At 40.6% G+C, this 21,432-nt stretch overlaps 1 protein-coding gene across 1 annotated transcript in view; it reads right to left on the reverse strand.

Annotated features, from left to right (window-relative positions):
• NID2 (nidogen 2) overlaps nucleotides 1–21,432 on the reverse strand; it is a 108,155-nt gene that overhangs the window by 70,904 nt on the left and 15,819 nt on the right. Inside the window, exons 5-8 of the mRNA XM_033952897.1 lie at nucleotides 20,293–20,433; nucleotides 19,957–20,202; nucleotides 10,539–10,739; nucleotides 6,925–7,152 (exon numbers count right to left, since the gene is read on the reverse strand). Coding sequence (XP_033808788.1) covers nucleotides 6,925–7,152; nucleotides 10,539–10,739; nucleotides 19,957–20,202; nucleotides 20,293–20,433 — 816 coding nt within the window. The remainder of the gene's footprint in view (nucleotides 1–6,924; nucleotides 7,153–10,538; nucleotides 10,740–19,956; nucleotides 20,203–20,292; nucleotides 20,434–21,432) is intronic.

The raw sequence follows: 21,432 nt of genomic DNA on the forward strand, positions 1-21,432 counted from the left end.
TCTCCTCCCACATCCTCATCCTCTAGGAGTTGCAGGCTATAGAAATTATACGCTGTTACAGATTACCGCCTATTTGCAGTTATGCATCTAACTGCAAATTAGTGCCAATTTATGGTTAAATTATACGCTAGCTGGCATTTACAGTCAGTTAATTGGATATAATTTGAGTTAATTTGCATTAAGTTAAGCACCTAAACTGGCAGTATTCTACAACCTGTGTACCCAATTTTGCACGCTACGCATGACTAGGGCACTCAAAATCATAAAATTAGGGGAAGAAAAACTTCAGAAGTGAGGAAATGGAACACTTTTCTTTTTACCATATATTCAGGGCGGAGGCTCCAGACCTACAGCAATTCCCCCAAGACAGCTGAGGCCCTGAACAAAGCCGCAGGCTTAACAAAAGACTTGACCAGGATATGATACTTCAGGCGGACACTCAACATTCTTGCCGCTGATGTAGAACACTTGATGCGATTACAGCTTGTTTAACTTTCACAACCATGTAATTTGCTCTGACACTGGCAATGCGGTTTTTGTTGTTCAGTCTCTCAAAAGACTCCTTATCTCCCATATTGTACTTGCTTAATGAATAGTAGCTTTCCTCTTAATGGCTCTTTCTGACATGCATTAAACTGCTTGACTTCCTGACCTCCGATCTGCAACTAATTTACTCACTGAGTCAATGTGGGAGGGGATGAGATAAATGGGATTTTGTTGGGAAAAGGGCATTTAAATGAACCATCTCTTGCACAGACTGCTCATTCAATCCCTCCCAAACCATGCCACTGGAACAAAATCCTTCAGAAAAGTTTCTTGTAAATGGGGTTGGAGGAAGAAGAGGGGCTACCCCTTGGAAAAGTAAACAGATTTCAAGATTCAGATCTATCAGGGAGGAAGAGAGAGAGTGAATGAGCACTTGTTAGGAACAGGAGATAAGGAAAAACAGAACCAGCACTTTGTTCCAAAGTCTGGGAAATAATGGAGATCCCCCATCAGGCACAAAGGCAGCTGTCTTGCTTTACATGCCAATTACAGATCAACGCCCACAGCAGACAGGCCCATAAATCTGTTTCAATGCTGTAGACAGACACCAAACAGCCAACCAAGTTCTACAGTTCATTGTTAAGGCAGGATGGAGACTACTGTGAGTATATAAAGTGATAAAGTGCTGACATAGTAACATAACATAGTAGATGATGGCAGATAAAGACCCGAATGGTCCATCCAGTCTGCCCAACCTGATTCAATTTAAATTGACATCAATGCTTAAGTTTATTGTATATTCAATGGTGCTATCCATTTATTTATTTAAAAACATATCCCACATATCCAAAAATCTATGCAACTTACAAAAAAACACACACAAAAACCCTAACATTCAAAGTTAACATATCACACTCAGACTTTCTCAGTAGCAATCAACTTGCATAATGCCATAAAAACCCTTAGTCTGCAATATATACAAAATCATTCTTTATATATATAATTATTCCCATCACAGATTTTGAAATGCCTTCTGGAAGAGATAAGCCTTCAAACACTTACAATAAAGTAAGAAAGATGAAATCTGACAAACATTATCAGGAAGGACATTTCATAGTTGTGGGCCTACTGCCCCAAAGACACGAGAGCAAATGATTGCCTTAACTATAGATCGTACAGAAGGAACAACCAATAATTGCTTTGTTTGAAACCTCAAAGTACAAGAAGGCACATATGACACCAGTAAAGTTGCCACTACATTTGGCAGAGTTTGATGCAAGGCCTTTAATTAGTGTCACTGAATATAATAAGTATGACCATTGACCACACTTGTTATCACCCAAAATTCTGGCACCTTTGTTATGGCTGGTGGACATCCCCAAGCTGGAAGAGGTCCTCCGGTGGCTAAAACAGGTTATTCCTCTACCTGCTGCAGCTGGTGGCACTGTCTGGCACTGCCAACCTGTTGCAGCCATGCTGTCCCCTTCCTAGGGTTACCAGACGTCCAGGAAAACCCAGACATGTTCTATTTTTCAAGGACTGTCTGCCCAGACAGTTTTTTTAAAAAATGGGGAAGCATGTCCAGGTTTAGCCAGCTCTCCCGACTCCCCCACCTACCTCCTCCCTGGGCCTGGCCGCTGTAATTAAATTTTTGGGCAGCTGGCAGTAGCAATGAGATAAGCCTATTGCCGCCAGCCTGCCCCGGAAGCTACCTCTCTGCAGCGATTTCCTGTTCTCACGTAGGCGGAACTTGCAAAGAGGCGATTTCCGGGTCAGGCCAGTGGCAGAAGGCTTACCTCATTGCTACTGCTAGCTCCTCAAAGATTTAATTATGGTGGCTGTAAGCAGAAACAGCAGGAAAACCTTTTCACCTGAGGGTTTGGGGCATGGCTGCAGGCAATTACACCAGAGGGCTGAACAGTTAGAGGCAAAAGGGAAAGGAGCAGCAACAGGAAAGGCAGGGAGACTCAGGGTTGAAAGCTCTGAATGACAGTGAGCAGCTGGAAGGTATGGAGCTGACCGAGGCTGGTTTAGAGTCATCCAACTTCATGCCTCAACATTTCCTGGACATGGAGCTGGAGCCATATGCTGAGCCATGGAATAGAGTCCTGCCAATGGAGATTTGCTGGATTGGAGGCAAGTAATTCAGATTGCCTAAATGTTTAACCTGGACACTGCTTAACTAAGCTGACTGAATGTTTTTTTGTGGTAACCCTGAAGAAGGTGTGGTGCTTGGAGGCACCTCTAAGAAATGTAAAAGACTTGTTTTGAGATTTTGTGGGGGTTTTCCTCTTCCATCTGGGTAGGGGAAGGGCTGTTACCAGTCCAAGGCTGTGGGGCATGCTCTGCGTTTTCTGTGGTAGGATAGAGGGCCTATGATTGGCAAATTGAGACCACACAGAGCACACTCCCTGGCCAGCAAGTCAACTGCTGGGGCCTAGTGCCGTAGCACTAGCGCAAGGCTGAGGTAGGGATATCAGCCCAAAAGCCTGCTTTGAAAGTTTGGACTATTAATCGGCCAGAGAGCCAGCAGCAGCTTTGGAAAAGCTTGAATGATGTGGTTTGAACTTTATTGGCTGACATTAACCTAGAGACTGTTTTCCAGTGCATTCTGTTTGTTTTGGGACTATATTTTATATCTGAAACATCCTGACAAGATTGTTTTCTTTTTGATATGAAACTGATTGAACTTGAAAGAAGCAAGCTGGTTTGAATGTTTTGTTTGAAGAATAAACCCAGTAATTGCTTGATACAATACCTACCTGGTGTGGTGGTATTCACTTCTGTTAATCCTTTTTCTTTCCTTGTGCTACCCGTGGCAGCGCACAAGAATTTTCTCTTGCTACCGGTGCCCTAGAACCCATTGCCTTCAGGCTGCCGGTGACACTAGCCAAAACCAAGGTGTAGCAATATTCCATGCTACCAATACAAGGCAAGCAGTGGCTTCCTCCATGTCTCTCTCAATAATAGACTATGGACTTTTCCTCCAGGAACTTGTCCAAACCTTTCTTAAAACCAGCTATGCTAACCGCTCTTACCACATGCGTTCCAGAGCTTAACTATTTTCTGAGTGAAAAAAAATTTCCTCCTATTGGTTTTAAAAGTATTTCCCTGTAACTTCATTGAGTGTCTCCTAGTCTTTGTAATTTTTGACGGAGTGAAAAATCGATCCACTTATACCCGTTCTACTCCACTCAGGATTTTGTAGACTTTAATCATATCTCCCCTCAGACGTCTCTTTTCCAAGCCGAAGAGCCCTAACCGTTTTAATCTTTCCTCATACGAAAGGCGTTACATATCCTTTACCATCTTGGTTGCTCTTCTTTGAACCTTTTCTAGCGCAACTATATCTTTCTTGAGATAAGGAGACCAGAATTGAACGCAATACTCCATGTGAAGTTGCAGCATGGAGCGATACAGGGACATTATGACATTCTTAGTCTTGTTAACCATCCCTTTTTTAATAATTCCCAGCATCCTGTTTGCTTTTTTGGTCACCGTCACACATTGGGCGGGAGGTTTCATCGTACTGTCTACAATGATACCCAAATCCTTTTCTTGGGCGCTAACTCCCAAGGTGGACCCTTGCATCCGATAACTGTGATTCAGGTTATTCTTCCCAATGTGCATCACTTTGCATTTGTCCACATTAAATTTCATCTGCCATTTGGACACCCAGTCTTCCAATTTCCTAAGGTCCACCTGCAATTTTTCACAATCCACATGTGTTTCAACAACTCTGAACAGTTTAATGTCATCTGCAAATTTAAGGCTCCTTTTACTAAGGTGTGCTAGCGTTTTTAGCGCACGCACAAAATTACCGCGTGCTAAACCACACGGTACGCTTCTAGAATAACGCCAGCTCAATGCTGGCGTTAAGGTCTAGTGCACGCTATTCCACGCGTTAAGGCCCTAACGCACCTTAGTAAAAGGAGCCCATAATCAACTCACTCGTCGTTCCAATTTCTAGATCATTTAGAAATAAGTTAAATAGCACCGGTCCCAGGACAGACCCCTGCGGCACTCCACTGTTTACTCTCCTCCATTGAGAAAAATTACCATTTAACCCTACCCTCTGTTTTCTATCCGATAACCAATTCCTAATCCACAACTGAACTTTGACACCTATCCTATGACACTTCAATTTTTTCAGGAGCCTCTCGTGAGAAACTTTATCAAAAGCTTTCTGAAAATCTAGATACACTATATCAACCAGCTCACCTTTATTCACATGTTTATTCACACCTTCAAAGAAGTCAAGCAAATTTGTGAGGCAAGATCTCCCTCGGCTGAACCCATGCTGACTCCATCTCATTAAATCATGTTTGTCTATGTGTTCCACAATTTTTTTTATAATCATTTCTACCATTTTGCCAGGCACCAAAGTAAGGCATACCGGTCTGTAATTTCCCGATCTCCCCTGGAGCCCTTTTTTAAAATCAGCGTAACACTGGTCACCCTCCAATCTTCAGGTACTACAGACGATTTTAGCGACAGGTTACAGATCACTACCAGCAGGTCAGCAATTTCATGTTTGAGTTCTTTTAGTACCCTGGGATGTATACTTAGCGATTTATCACTTTTTAACTTGTCGATTTGGCTCAGTACATCTTACAGATTCACCGAGATTTCTTTCATTTCCTCCGCATCATCACCCTTGAAAACCATTTCTGGTTCAGGTAGATCTCTTACAACTTCTTCTGTAAAGACCGAAGCAAAGAATTCATTCAGTCTTTCCGCTATGGCCTTATCCTCCCTGAGTGCCCCTTTCACTCCTTGATCATCCAACGGTCCCACAGATTTTCTGCTTCTGATGTACCTAAAAAAAATTGCTATGAGTTTTTGCCTCTTTTACAAGTTTCTCTTCATATTCTTTCTTAGCTGTCTTTATCAATGCTTCACATCTAACTTGCCAGTGCTTGTGTTTCTGCTTATTTTCTTCATTTGGATCCTTTTTCCATTCTTTAAAGGATTTTTTTTGGCTCTAATAGCCTCTTTCGCTTCACCTTTTAACTACGCTGGCTCTCGTTTCCCCTTCTTTCCACCTTTGCTGATACGTGGAATACATCTGGTCTGGGCTTCCACAATGGTATTTTTAAATAACATCCATGCCTGGTTTACAGTCCTAATCTTTGCAACTGATCCTTTTAGCTTCTTTTTAACCATTTTCCTGATTTTATCATAGTTACCCTTTCGAAAATTAAACACCGAATACAAATAAGAATGGGCATTCTGCTTTAACAGAACAAATAATAAAAGAAGCAAAGTGTTTATTTCAAGTTGGATTTAACCCAGTAGAGCCCCTGATTATCAGTATTTGAATTTAAATCACTATTGAATCTAAATAATGTATTTGGGGCACTATTCAGGGACTAATCGAACTGAATATGACTCTTCAAAACAGCCCTAGTTTTAAGGGCATTCTCCTATATCTGGATCCCAAGGATGATTTTTGGAAGGCGATCTCACTATTGCAACAGTCACACTTATCAAAGCAAGCTGAAGGGATTCTTTCACATAACAGACCTCTCAGTATTTACACTTACATCCTTGCTTATATTCTGTTCTTCTAAATGTTCTCCCAGTCAAAAAATGAAATGTTAACCATTAGAGCAAAATCTATGGATATATTTATGAGAGGGTGCTGAAACGTTCTCAGCCCAACCAACCAACTTCCTAAATTCCAAGTGTTATTTTGCCACTGTAGCTGAAAAGAGTGTTATCTTATTTTGTTAAGTGCCAAGCTGCCGAAATGAAATTCTATGTTTTGACATTGTTTCAGATCATTGATTGAACCATATCCACGTCATTCTCGTCTTGGTTGGGCTGAGAACTTTTCAGCACCCCCTTGTATATTCAGAGCACCCCCCCCCCCTTGGTTTTTACTCCCTGTTATACTTAAGAACAAGCAACAAGTACACCATTTTTCTGAATTTTACATGACTACATACCACCTCTCTGATAAGCCTGGCATCTATTTGCTGCACCATTATCCGTTATATTTCTTAATCACTTTTAAAATATCTCTCAGCAGTGTGCAACAGATGACAAAACAGCCAGTAAAATAACATGTACATAATACATACAGTATAAACAAATACAATAAGATTATCCTTATTGGGTCAGACCAATGGTCCATCTAGCCCGGTATTCTGTTTCCATCAATGGCCAATCCAGATCACTAGTACCTGGCAGAAACCCAGGTAGTAGCAACATTCCGGAACATCAAAGAGTATCAAGATTCAATGCATAATCTCAAAAGATAGTAAGATTCCGGAATCTGAAGTAGTAACAACATTCCATGCTACCCACAAAACATAAAATCAACACCCACTTCTTCAGCAAAAACTCTGCACTTTAAATTGTGTATATGGTGCTCTCTTCAGTCACTGTACTCTGATAAGAACTGAAAGCATTTCTCAGCAAACTGGCACTCACCTTGTATTGGTCCAATATGGCTGGTCATGGCATATCTGAGAATTTTCTCATCTGTGTTGTATAACACGAAAACACGATCCACAGTGAGCTTCTGTGTGCCAGGAAAAATATTGTGGGCATGGCTGCAGCCTTGGAAAGTAAGGTTTTGGCGCAGTCGGTAGGACAATCTTTGGGTTTCACCTCTGTTTGAGCTAATAGAGTACTCCCTGTATGCTGTAGAGGTCACACCTGCATACGAGAAAGAATACTGCCTCATGATTTAAATGAACTTTAACACTTATCTTTACCAATACAACAGAAATTTATTCCAATTGTTTAATGAATAAGTATTATTTTATAATAAGGAAATGCATTTCTGAACTTAAGAGATGTGACTTACTATTTATTTAATATCTACCCTTTTTACCAAAGGACAGCTCAATTTAGATCCCAATAAAAAACATCAAAACAATTTTCACACAAAGTAACATGGCCAGACATTTTAATGAAACACCATATCATTTGGCATCATAAGAACATAAGAATTGCTGCTGCAGGGTCAGACCGGTGGTCAATCCTGCCCAGCAGTCCGCTCACACGGCGGCCCTCAGTTCAAAGACCAGTGCTCTAAATGAGTCCAGTCTCACCTGCGTATGTTCCAGTTTAGCAGGAACTTGTCCAACTTTGTCTTGAATCCCTGGAGGGTGTTTTCCCCTATAACAGACTCTGGAAGAGCGTTTCAGTTATCTACCACTCTCTGGGTAAAGAAGAACTTTCTTACGTTTGTTCGGAATCTATCCCCTTTCAGCTTTAGAGAGTGCCCTCTTGTTCTTCCTACCTTGGAGAGGGTGAACAACCTGTTTTTATCTAAGTCTATTTCCTTCAGTATCTTGAACGTTTGGATCATGTCTCCTCTCAGTCTCCTCTTTTCCTTACTACTTTTTAAGGAGATGCATCTATCCTCCCCCTCCCCCCCATCCCCCACCGATCTACTTTTGAAATACTGTAAACTACATATAATTCAGGACACTCAAAAAATTCCTTGAAACTCTCCTCATCCACATTCATAACACTTCCCTCTCTATTCCTGGTGATTAGAGGGGAGATTTGGTGGCACTGTCCATTTAGATACTGCTGAATATCCCTGAATAACCCAACAGAAGCAACTTCATTTAAATTATTCCTTCAATATTTAAAAATCACTTCAATATAAGATGTCTCAGATGTGGCCTTCAGGTGTCAGTTGAAAACCTAGCCACTTCAGAATCACAGAAATACAGTATATGTGGGAATTAAATGACAAGTCATGCTACTAGCTGCTGTAGAAGATCTGTAAATTATTGAGTTCCATGTTTATTAAGAAATATAAGAATAGCCTTACTGAGTCAGACCAATGGTCCATCAAGCCCAGTAGCCCGTTCTCACGGTGGCCAATCCAGGTCACTAGTACCTGGCCAAAGCCCAAGGTGTAGCAATATTCCATGCTACCGATAACAGGGCAAGCAGCGTCTTGAGGGATGATGGTGATGGTGATCCCTCAAGTCGCTGCTTGCCCTGTTATCGGTAGCATGGAATATTGCTACACCTTGGGCTTTGGCCAGGTACTAGTGACCTGGATTGGCCACCGTGAGAACGGGCTACTGGGCTTGATGGACCATTGGTCTGACTCAGTAAGGCTATTCTTATATTTCTTAATAAACATGGAACTCAATAATTTACAGATCTTCTACAGCAGCTAGTAGCATGACTTGTCATTTAATTCCCACATATACTGTATTTCTGTGATTCTGAAGTGGCTAGGTTTTCAACTGACACCTGAAGGCCACATCTGAGACATCTTATATTGAAGTGATTTTTCTTAGTATAGGATTACCTAGCTATTTTTAATTAAAGAACATTTAATTGCCCCTTAATTTCTGACTGATGGTGACACTTTGGGGGTAGATATTCAAACTAATTTAAATGAAGTTGCTTCTGTTGGGTTATTCAGGGATATTCAGCAGTATCTAAATGGACAGTGCCACCAAATCTCCCCTCTAATCACCAGTGATAAATCCAGCTAGTTTGTGGGCAATATGATAAAGAGCAATTTTCAGTTCACTAATTGACTTAGCAACTGCATAATGTTAAGACAGAAAAAAGGCTGTCCTAACTTTATGCGGGGAGTTAAACAAACAGTGATCTGAATATTGACTGGTGCCTGGTTAACTTCCAGGTCCTGGTCAAATATGGAGCCAACCCCCTCCTTACTTCCCATCACCCTCTGGAAGGGAACAACGTCCCTTCTGATCCCCCCACTTGATGAGAAAAGATGCCCCATCACCACTTCCACCTCTCCTAGCAAACCAAGAACTCCTCCCAAAACCTCCCTCAAAACACCACTTCCACTGATGATAGGCCTCCCAGGTCTGCCTGAGGCCCTGTGGTTAAGTGGGGTGAAGGAAGTATGAGCAAACCCCACTCGCTTCAGTCCATAGTGGCTGCCTGTACAAAATGGCTGCTGTGACCTCTCGCTGCAGCTTCAGCATACAACCTTAAACTCTTGGTACTGAATAACTCTCTGTACCTTGCCCTCCCTCTCTTCCCCCAGTCTATATAGGCAAACTACTATGGGAATGATATTCAGACCATGGGAGGTAGCTCGGCAAAGTCCTAAGGTCAGCAGTGAGCTTGGATATCCAATGCCGGGCCATTTATGGTGACCGGCATTGAATATCTGGTTTTTTTGGCTATTAACTTAACCAGCTAAGTCAATACTAAGTGCTGGCCAGTTAATAGTGGCCAAAAATAGGTCTTCTGTTTATGTGGCCCAATTTAGCCACTAAACTTAGACCACCAGCTCTTTAATTTTCACAGTTAGTTGGCTAAGTTGCATGGCTAGCTGCTAACGTGAATATTCAGCAGAGATAACTGGCTGTCTCCGACTGAATATAAGCAGTTATCCAATCAAATGCTATTTAACCGGCCAGGAGTCATTCCTGGCTTGTTCAATAATGCTGAAAATTGGGGAGGGGGGTATATATCTTGTGTTCAGTGCATAGGTACCAGATGAACAAACGAGATATTCAGAAGTCATATCATGCCTGCCACTCTCAGTGCCAAAATGACATCAACCATTGCAATGTTTGGAAAGTATATGGTTGACAGCTGAGGACCTCTGCAAAGGACTGATTTATGAGTAGAAGCAATGCTTGACATAGGTTAATTGGATTAATATTAATTTGTTGGGTGCAATAAAGTCCCTAGAAAGGACAAGAGGTGGGGAGGGGAAATTATGTGGAGCGAGGAGCCTGAGTTAGAGAGCATGCTACCTTTTCTTTACTGTGCTGTGCTCTGCCCACCACTTTTCTTCCCATTCACTCAGCATATTTGATTAACCAGCACCATTTATTCCCCATGTGCACTGCACAATGGGCTTTAACAGTAGTGGAATGGAGGAGTGGCCTCGGCACCCTGAGGTTGTGAGCTCAATTCCCTCTGCAGCTCCTTGCGACTCTGGGCAAGTCACTTAACACTTCATTGCCCCAGGTACAAAATAAGTACCTGTCTAAAATATGTAAACTGCTTTATAACCACACCAATAAAGCGGTATATAAGTCCCATCCCCTTTACCTTTTTCTCTTGCTGGTACATACCTGAACTAGAGTAGTGGTATACTTCATTGTAAGGTGAAACCTTAACTGTAGAATCCGAAGAAATATATGGCACCTGGCCTTCTATATTAGTCTTAATATTTAAGTAATTCTCTGAGTCAAGACCATCAGCTGTTTGAGTGATATGAACTTGCTCCCCTCCTGGATAAAAAGTAGCTTCAATATTATGAGTAAACTGAGCACCTAAATTGGAAAATGAAATCACTGTAAGAGTAACTGAAATAGACTTTTTTTTACATAGATTTTATGTTTCTTACATCTTTAGCATTGCATTGTTATATTAAAGCCTAGAATGTAGGACAGTGCGTTACATAAATTTTTAAAAACAAATAATAGAAGGTAAAATTCTTAGACGTCATAGATAGTTTCATAGTTTATTAAAATTTGATAAAATGCTTCTCCTGGAATACAAAGCGTTGTACATTAAAAAGTTTAAATATGAATAGGGAACAAACAACAAATAATGATGACTGCTTCTTGGAGCAACTGGTCCAGGAACCAACAAGAAAGCGAGCTATTTTAGATTTGGTCATAGTACAGGAGGTAACTGGGTTAGGTTCACTGGGAAACAGTGATCATAGTGTGATCAAAATTGTGCTGATAGCTGGAATGACATTGATAAAGAAATCTATTGCAGCAGCATTTAATTTTTGAAAGGGTGAATACGATAAAATGAGGAAAATATTTAAAAAGAAGCTAAAAGGATTGGTGGCAAAGATTAGGACAATAAACCAGGACAGGATGTTATATAAACTATTTAATGATAAATGTTGAATATTAAATGCACAACATACACTGCCAGCAAAGGCTCTTTCAAAAACTTAAGAGGAAGAAAAAGCCTCAGAACCCAACCCTTACCACCCACAGATGTGGTTAAAGGTGTGGAGGGTAGCAAACCTCACTGGCATTAAAAATAAACTACTCTATCAATGAAAGTAAGCTCTGTGCAATGCAGTGTAGCAATGAACAAGATAGAAATGAAGCTACTTACCTTGTGTGATAGATCAGCACACCGACAATGGCCAGCATTTCACAATTCAAAGATGCAAGGGTATGCTGATTTTTTGCGCTCCTGTAAATGGGATTGATTGGCGATTTTTCACACCCTGAGGCAGCATGAATTGTGAAATAGAGAATGACACGGTGACAAAATTCATCACCGTTCCCATCCCCATGGATAACCGCGGTAAACTATCTACATGTCATTCTTTAAGGAGAGAGGGAAGAATCAGAGTATGAATGGCCACAACCACTGACCCGCAAGCTTTGCTTTGAAGAATGCTGGTGTAGAAGGATTGAGATTGAAATAGACACTAAAAAATGACATGGGATTATTTCCCACGGTTATCCGTGGGGACTGGAAAGGTGATGAATTTTGTCACCGTGTCATTCTCTATTGTGAAACACTAGCCATCGTCGGTGTACTGATCTATCACACAAGATAAGTCGCTTTCATTTCTATCTTGTTGCTCACTGCTGCACAGCACTACAATCCCGAGGAACGGGAAATAACTTTCTTTATTGTTTTCTCTGTACTGTGAACCAAGGTGCACACCAAACAGCTTGTTCTCTGTCCAATATTATCCCAAACCTTTGTAGACTCTGTCTGCTCTGCTCTCCTTTGGATACACCCAAAATTCCAACATTCCCCAAAGCAGTACAGAGGGAAGAGTGTTAAAAGTCATGTAGCCTTCAACCCATAGGAGAGAAAACAGCTGAGACATTAAATAGTTTATTCTCTCAAGGGAGTAGAGTTCCATAATTTAGTGTTATAAATCCTTAAGAAAGCAATTCAGTGTTGCCAGGTTCTGAGTCATCCACTTGAAATATTCCTTTAACAAGCATGAACACTAATCGGGTCAGCACACACTGTAGAAAGATAATCAAATTCACAGAGAACTCTATTGGAGCCTAAAAAGGAAGAAAGGCCAGAGGCCTGATACAACGCAGCACATTAAAAAACAAACAAACAAAAAAATCCCACAAAACAACCCAAATGGGTAAAGTATAATCTTGAGAAAATTTATCAAATCATCTTTCTCAAAAATTATTTGCCTAAGAGCAGAATGATTTTTCCATAATATGCAAATAGGTAATATGGCAATTTATCCGCATGTCCAAGCTAACGGAGCTGAAAAGCTCTTAGTTGCACCCCTCTTATCCACAGTGTTTACTAAAACATTTGATGATGACAAAAAGAAACCATCAGCAAACCTTAAAGATTGTCAGAAGAACCTCAGTCCCCTAACTCTATATAACGCGATGAAAATTGCATATGCAAATTTGGGTGCATACCTGATTTGCATGCGCCATTTAATTGACTTACAAGCTAATTGGCATTTTAACAAGCAATGATTGACACTAATTAGAACCAATTACAAGTCGCGCACAAATTTTACATGCGAGTCAAAAAAGGGTGCAAAGAAATGAACGGGTCAGAGGCAGATCGGAGGTATTCTTTTATGTTGCATGTTAGTTATAGAATAATAATAATAATTTTATTCTTATATACCGCCAAAGCCGTGGTAGTTTGAGGCGGTTTACAACAAAGAAGAGCTGGACAATCAGCGAATATAGGTACAATGTAAGATCATCAAAATACAGGAGAGCATGATACATGAGGCATGAGAGAACTTGGGAACAATTCGGTTGGAGATGGAGAGGTAGGGCTTAAGAGGACTTGGTTACAAATTGGTTGAACAAGTTTGTTTTTATAAGTTTTCTGAAACTAAGGGCATCTATGCCTAAATTTAGCCACAGGCATCACATTTTCATTGATTTAAATGCACCCAAAGTTAGGTGAAGTTCCCGGGCGTAGGTGCTATTCTATAAACTTTATCGGCACTGATTTTTTTTAGGCACCACACATAGAATTTAATCTCAAGTGTACCTAAAGGGGTTAAATATTTTTTTGCTTCAATAGTTTTTATTGAAAACATGAAACTCAACAAAATACAAAAGAGAATACAGTACATCTATGATATACAGCACATACAACCTCCAAGGCATATGTCACAAACAACTGTGTTAATTTTATATGGACATGCCATGTAAATGGTAGTATTTTAGTCATTTACATGTGTACGGGGTGAATCGCATATGTAAATTATTGTAGATTATTGCAATGCCCTTTACTTGGGGATTGCGTCAAAGCAGAGCCCTAAAGATGATTTAAAATGCTGCGGCACATTTAGGGCTCCTTTTACAAAGTTGCGTTAGGGCCTTAACGTGCGGAATAGCGCAGGCTAAAATACCACGCACGCTAGCCGCTACCTCCTCTTGAGCAGGCGGTAGTTTTACGGGTAGTGCGCGCTAATCCGGTGCGTGCACTAAAAACGCTAACGCATCATTGTAAAAGGAGCCCTTAATCTGTGGTGGTAGAAAATTTGATCATATAACACCATGGTTAAAAAAGCTTCATTGGCTGCCTGTAAGGTTTCGAATCATCTTTAAAGTACTAGTGTTGGTGTTTAAGGTTATTCAAGGCATTCCTTCATATCTAACACGGGTAATGACACGCTATCGGCCATTCAGAACCTTAAGGTCTGAGGGGGGCAATACGACTATCATTGACGGATTTTTCAAAAGCACATTATGAACGTATAAGAACATCTGCAATTTCTTTAGTTGGAGTGACTTTATGGAACAATTTAACAGGACCATTGAGAGCACTTTTCGATTTTCAAAAATTTAAGAAAGTATTAAAAACTACTCTATTTATGGAAGCATTTAAATGACTGTCTAGTCAAGATTCAGGAGGATATTGCCACTGATATATATAGATGGCGATGTCATATTTTTTCTCATTGAAGAAACTAGTGCATGTGTTGCTTGTTTGTATGAAACTATTGCATATGCCTATTTGTCAGACACAAGAGAATCTCTCATTCCTACTTCGTTTCCCCCCCAGTTAGAGGTTATAAACTGAAAAAACACCATGAACACCTTCTTTCACATCAAGCAGCATTGTGGGAGAAAGACCTAGATCAACTGCTTTCGCCCACTACTTATGAGGAATTCAGAAAACGTCTAAAAACTCAACTGTTCCTAAAGTATCTAGACAACTGACCCACTCTTCTTCTTTCTCCTCCATAGTGATTCCTCTGTCCTATTAATCACTTTCTCCTCAACAACGCATTTCCGGTCCTATTAACTCTCTTTCTTCTCCCCTCTTAAGTTCAATCCATTTGTACCTCGCTTAATCTTTTGTAAACCGCATAAAATTTAACGGTATTGCGATATATAAACTGTTATTATTATTATCTATTTCATGGTTGTATTTTGTAATCCGCCTAGGAATTGGTGGGTAAGAAACTTTTTTTAAATAAATAAATTAATGGGCTCTTTTCTCATGAGCACAATATTATTCATTTATTGGGATTTAATAATAACTGCCTTTTATGAAGAAATTCTCCCAAGGCAGTGTACAGCAGGTACAGTTTGGTGTAAAACATACAAACTTGTTAAAAACATACAACAGTGAAATGATCGGACATAAGCATAAGTGCAATCAGAGGTAAACTTGAAGATGGCAAAACTGGATCCTAGAAAAAGAAGTAACAAGATATAGGGGTCCTTTTACTAAGGTGCGCTAGTGTTTTTAGCAGGAAATTACCGCACACTACACAGCGCTCTATGCTTCTAGAACTAACGCCAGCTCAATGCTGGCGTTAAGGTCTAGCACGCGCGGCAATGTAGCGCGTGCTATTCCGCGCTTTAAAGCCCTAACGCGGCTTAGTAAAAAGAGCCCATAGTATTGAAAATAAACAGCACAGTAGAACAAGTATGTGCGTAGAATTGATGACATGTATTATGACCGTGAGTGTACACATGGGTGGAGCACACAGTTATGGGTGTAAACCAGTGTCTCTCAAACTTTTTTTTAGCTCTGGCACACTAAACAGAGCAAATGTTTTTCGTGGCACATTATAATTGAAATTATAAAATTGCAAAACCAACAAAAATTAAATTTGAGAGTTATTTATTTAAAGTTCTTTAAGCTTTGTATGGGTAATTGTAACAACGGTGAAACTACAGTAGACAGAATAGAATTGATAATCAATGCGATGGATGTGTTTGTTTTTGAGTGGAAATTAACTCAAAACGCAGCTGAAAATCCAAGTTCACAAAGATAAGAAGATCCAAACAGTAACAAAATCTTGACAGCTTTGTTGCTCAAGTTATGATAACTACTGCATAAAAAAAATAAAATTACTTGCCATTAGTTTTCAAGGACCAATCATGTCAAAGAGTTTTCTTATGCAGACAGACACTCATAACATTGATAGACTCTTGCGTATGTGACATACATGTCATATTCAAATGTATACATATGAAGGGAATTTTAAAAAATAAAATAAAATTCTGAACTCTCTCATGGCACACCCGGAATCCCTTCTTCCCTTCCTTTTATTTTCATTTATACAATGTAATTAAAATTTTCTCTTCCCCTTCTTTCCCTTTGTCCTATACCCATTGTAATAAAGTCTTTGTTTTGATCTCAATCCCCCTACTCTTATTTCGATCTTTTTTTTTTTATATAATTTTAACATTTTAAATAATCTCTTACTTTTTATTATTGTAAACCGACCAGATACTTGTGATGGTCAGTATATCAAATTATAAATAAACTTGAATAAACTTGAAACTTACTGTGCCTTGGCACAGTTTGAGAGACGCTGGTGTAGACTATAGAATCTTAGGACCTGATATTCAGCCCTCAAGATTAAGTGGCTGGTAAACTGCTTCCAGCCACAGGCTAAACTAACCCTTGATACTCAACGTCAGGGCATGTGCAGATCCTGGTACTAAAGATCCAGGTATGTCCACTGACCTGGAAGTTATCCAGGCACTAGCTGAGATTCAGTCCTGTGCCCGGCTAACTCAGTACATAAAATGAGAACAGCTGTTTTGCTGCCCTAACTGTATGCGGTTACTTAGTTGGATAATGGACTGAAAATCGCCACCAACCAGCTAAGTTGATGCTCTGCCCTAATTCCAACCCCATCCCTTCCCTAACCCATCCGGTTTGGGCATGGCTGATTAGCAGACATATTCAGCGGCAATAACTGATTGAGTGTTGCTGAATATTGTGTGTCGGCTCACTCAGTAGGGTACAAAATAAGAACCTGTATAGATGTAAACCACTTTCATTGTGATTGTATAGCTACAAAATGTCGGTATACAAGTCTCAGTCCCTTTCCCCTTTCTCCCTTTAACTGGGCAGGAGCTTTTTAAATATCAGGCCCTTTGAATTCTTCTGCCTTCTTTAGAAATCTACCCCTTAAAGCTCACTAGAACTATGGCACGAGTTTCAGTAGTCCTTATTCCAGTATAAGTCCAGAACTATTATAAAAAGTGTATGCTGGATAAGAATCTTAACCTTGCAGACTCATGAGTGGATAAATGAAAAAGCCTCAGCCCCATCACTCCACCGCTGTAATATCTTGTTACTGCGGGAAGAAATTACGTGGTGCAATCATCACTGGCTATTTCATTCATTTATAAGTGCTTTTTGTTTAAATAGTATATTTAAATAAATAATTTATTAGGTAAAAGTAAGAAATACTGAGGTTCAGTGTACTTATCTTATGCCAGCTAAACCCTGGGAACATGACCCGACATGTTTCGCACCGTCTGTGCTGTATCAAGGGTCCCCCGGGTTGCCTATGTCATCCGACTCTGTCTATGTTTGTAAAAGAGCATAAGATAAGCTTGTAGCTGGCATAAGATAAGTACACTGAACCTCAGTATTTCTTACTATTACCTAATAAATTATTTATTTAAACATACTATTTAAACAAAAAGCACTTATAAATTAATGAAATAGCCAGTGTTGATTGCACCACGTAATTTCTTCCCGCAGTAACAAGATATTACAGCGGTGGAGTGGTGGGGCTGAGGCTTATTCATTTATCCACTTATGAGTCTGCAAGGTTAAGATTCTTATCCAGTATACACTTTTTATAATAGTTCTTTAGAAATCTAGGCACAGGTATTTACACCAGATGTAGGGCTCATGTAAATGTCTATGCCTGCACTGTAGACACAGGGAAAAATGACAAAATTGATATGGGGTTTGCACCAAAAGATGTACGAGGAGCGATTTGATGATATGAAGATGTACACCCCGGAGGAAAGGAGAAACGGATATGATATGATACATTCAAATATTTGAGTGGTATTAATACACAAACCAACCTTTTCCAGGAGCAGGAAAGGTGGTAGAACTAGAGGACATGAATTTAGGTTGCAGGAGGCCCAACTCTTAAATAATGCCAGGAAATACTTTTTCACAGAGGGCTGGAAGACACCTGAAATGCCCTCCTTTGGGAGGAGGTGAAGATGAAAACAGTAGTGGAATTCAAAGACTAAATTATTGTCTGGAGACCATTTGGCGATTGAATTTTCCTCCACGATATTAGGCTTTATGCTTGACTCTTCAAGTTCTTTATAATTTCAGGTTAATAACTTAGAAAATGTTTTTTCAATCTTCATATGTTGAGAAGGGTTTGGCATTTCTTCTATCAGCATCACTTTGCAACATTAGTGCAGGCAATTATATTAGCTCAGTTGGACTATTGCAACTCATTATACATCTGTTTGAGCAACGGTAATTTAAAAAGGCTGCAATTAGTCCAAAATACGCCGGCCAAATTGATTTTCGGAAAAATGAAGTTTGAACACATCTCCCCTTTGTTGAAAGCACTTCACTGGTTGCCAATTCATCTTAGAATTAAATTCAATTGCGCTAGTATAATTTTTAAAATTATACATGGTATCTTTACATTGTTAGTAGCTATCTCATTTAATTCCTTACGACCTACAGAATCAAGATTGTCTCAAACATTTAAACTCTCATTCCCTTCTGTTAAGAGTGTTAAGAACATAAGAACATAAGAAGTTGCCTCCGCTGAGGCAGACCCTAGATCCATCCTGCTCAGCGGTCCGCTCCCGCGGCGGCCCATCAGGCCCATTTCCTGAGCAATGGTCTATACCTATCTATACCCCTCAATCCCTTTTTCTTCTAGGAATCTATCCAAACCTTCTTTGAAACCATTTAATGTTTTCTTGTCTACAACAGCCTCTGGAAGCGCGTTCCACGTATCCACCACCCTCTGAGTGAAAAAGAACTTCCTAGCGTTTGTTCTAAACCTGTCCCCCTTTCAATTTCTCCGAGTGCCCCCTTGTACTTGTGGCACCCCTTAATTTGAAAAATCTGTCCCTGTCTACTTTTTCTATGCCCTTCAGGATCTTGAAGGTTTCTATCATGTCTCCTCTAAGTCTTCGCTTCTCCAGGGAGAAAAGTCCCAACTGCTTCAATCTTTCGGTATATGGAAGTTTTTCCATTCCCTTTACCAGTCTAGTTGCTCTTCTTTGTACTCCCTCAAGTACCGCCATGTCTTTCTTGAGGTACGGCGACCAGTACTGGACGCAGTACTCCAGGTGCGGCCGCACCATTGCACGATATAGCGGCATGATGACTTCTTTCGTCCTGGTTGTAATACCCTTCTTAATGATACCCAACATTCTGTTTGCTTTCCTTGAGGCCGTGGCGCATTGTGCTGATGCCTTCAGTGTTGCATCTACCATCACTCCCAGGTCTCTCTCCAGGTTGCTATGGGATATCTCTCTCAATATTTTGCATACATCTTTGAGACTATTTGGAATGAATTTCCTTACGAGATTCGATCGCTAATCTCTCTTCATCTATTTAGGAAATCCCTGAAAACCTAGCTTTCCAACAGGCTCTAGATCAGCGGAGTCAAAGTCCCTCCTTGAGGGCCGCAATCCAGTTGGGTTTTCAGGATTTCCCCAAAGCATATGCATGAGATCTATTTGCATGCACTGCTTTCATTATATGCTAATAGATCTCATGCATATTCATTGGGGAAATCCTGAAAACCCAACTGGATTGCGGCCCTCGAGGAGGGACTTTGACACCCCTGCTCTAGATGAATACAAAAATTAATTCTATTTAGTATCGTGGTGGACAAGTAATTTGGATCTCTTTTATGTTTTATTGTTTTCCCTCTTTACACCAATAATGTAAACCGAGTCGAGCCCCAGTACTTGGGGATAATTCGGTATATAAACCTAAGGATTGGATTGGCATGGGATAAACAAAAGGGAATCCTGAATGGAAGGCATGGAAACAAACAAACTTAGCAGTAATGAGATGACAACACTAGTAATTGAAAAGCAAAGCCAGTGCTGGGCAGAATTCTACGGTTTGTGCCCTGAAAATGGCAAGAATAAATCAAGTATGCATATGTAGTATCACATCGCACATTATGAGTTTATCTTGTCGGGCTGACTGGATGAACCATACGGGTCTTTTATCTGCTGTCATCTAATACTGTATGCTAATGTTAATATGATCGTGCTGCATTTCACTTACCAGTTATGCTAAAGCCATTCTTGTACCCTGTATTTTCTAAGGCAAAAAGCCAACCAAAAAGCCCTCCAATAGGAGTTAGTGGCAATAAAGCCCAGGAAGCTTGCTCGGGGATATGACTGATAGCAGTATAAGCTCTCCCGTCATTTAAAACAATATATGCATGTAGGTCAACGTTGTTAAAATGTACTGGCGATCGTCCAACTGAGATCTTTCCACTCACTTTGCCGTTGACACGGTGTGGGGATCCTGAGAAAACAACACAGCAGAACAAGACAATTATTCTCCCAGGCACCACTGACATGCTAAAACTCCACAACATGCATCTTTCATAGTTACCTTTTGGTAGGCAATGTCTACCATTTCCGTAATACTCTGTCAGACAGTGACAGCAGAATCCAGTGGAATAATCTGTGCAAAAGGCATGCAGAGAGCAGTGGCCATAGTTTTTCTCACAGGTGCCCTTACTAGCAGGATTACCTGTGTACAGTACACCCAAAGCAGAGTTAACACAGTGAAAGAAAAATTAAAAAAAATCAAAGCATCAACACCTTATAGAATATTTTAAAATATTTTAGTCAGATTGATTTTATTTGATCTCATTACTTAACCTTTATTTTGTCCCTAAAACAAAATAAGACTTCTTCCTTCATCATAAAACAAAATAAGGCCCCCTTTTATCAAGCCGCATTAGGGTTTTTTATTGCCAGCCGCTGCTGTACAAGCTCCAGCTGTACAAGCTCGTACATCTTTTGGTGCAAACCTCATAGGAATTCTATGGCGATAAAAAAACCCCTAAAGCGGCTTGTTAAAGGGGCCCTACATTTGGGTGCTATGCTTCAGTTCAATATCATGAAAGAAGGACATATCAACAGTGGGATTATCTAAGGCAAGTGTCCTGCAAACCATTCGGTGCCGCGGACACTAAACCCGGTGCCGTGGACAGAAGGCATCCGGAAGTACGCAGATGTCGATGTGATGATGTCATGTGCATGCGTGACATCATCAAGTCAATGTCCACGCAGGTGCGGAGGCCCTCCGGCTGCAACCCTGAACCTGTCACTTTGCCGGTAGGGGATCCTGGAGGAGGGGGAGGTACGGGGAGAGGAGGAGAGACACTGGCGAGGAGGAGAGTCATCGGCGTGGCTGACTGCCTACAGGATGTGCCTCTCGCCATGAGAGGCACTTTCTTTAAGCATCAAGCCAGTGCCGGCACCTCTCCTCCTTGCCGGCATCTCACGGCACACTGGTGTGCCATGGCACATAGTTTGTGATACACCGATCTAAGCGGTCCTTTAACTAAGCTGCAGCACAAGTTGGACTTAGGGCTCCTTTTAAGAATCTGCGTTAGGGCATTAACGAGCGGAATAGCGCATGCTACATTGCCGCGTGAGCTAGATGCTAACGCCAGCACTGAGCTGGCGTTAGTTCTAGCCGCGTAGCATGCAGTGTAGCGCGCAGTAATATCCTGCGTGTGCT

Source organism: Geotrypetes seraphini, chromosome 7 (assembly GCF_902459505.1).
Source record: "Geotrypetes seraphini chromosome 7, aGeoSer1.1, whole genome shotgun sequence".
Taxonomy (NCBI): Eukaryota; Metazoa; Chordata; class Amphibia; order Gymnophiona; family Dermophiidae; genus Geotrypetes; species Geotrypetes seraphini.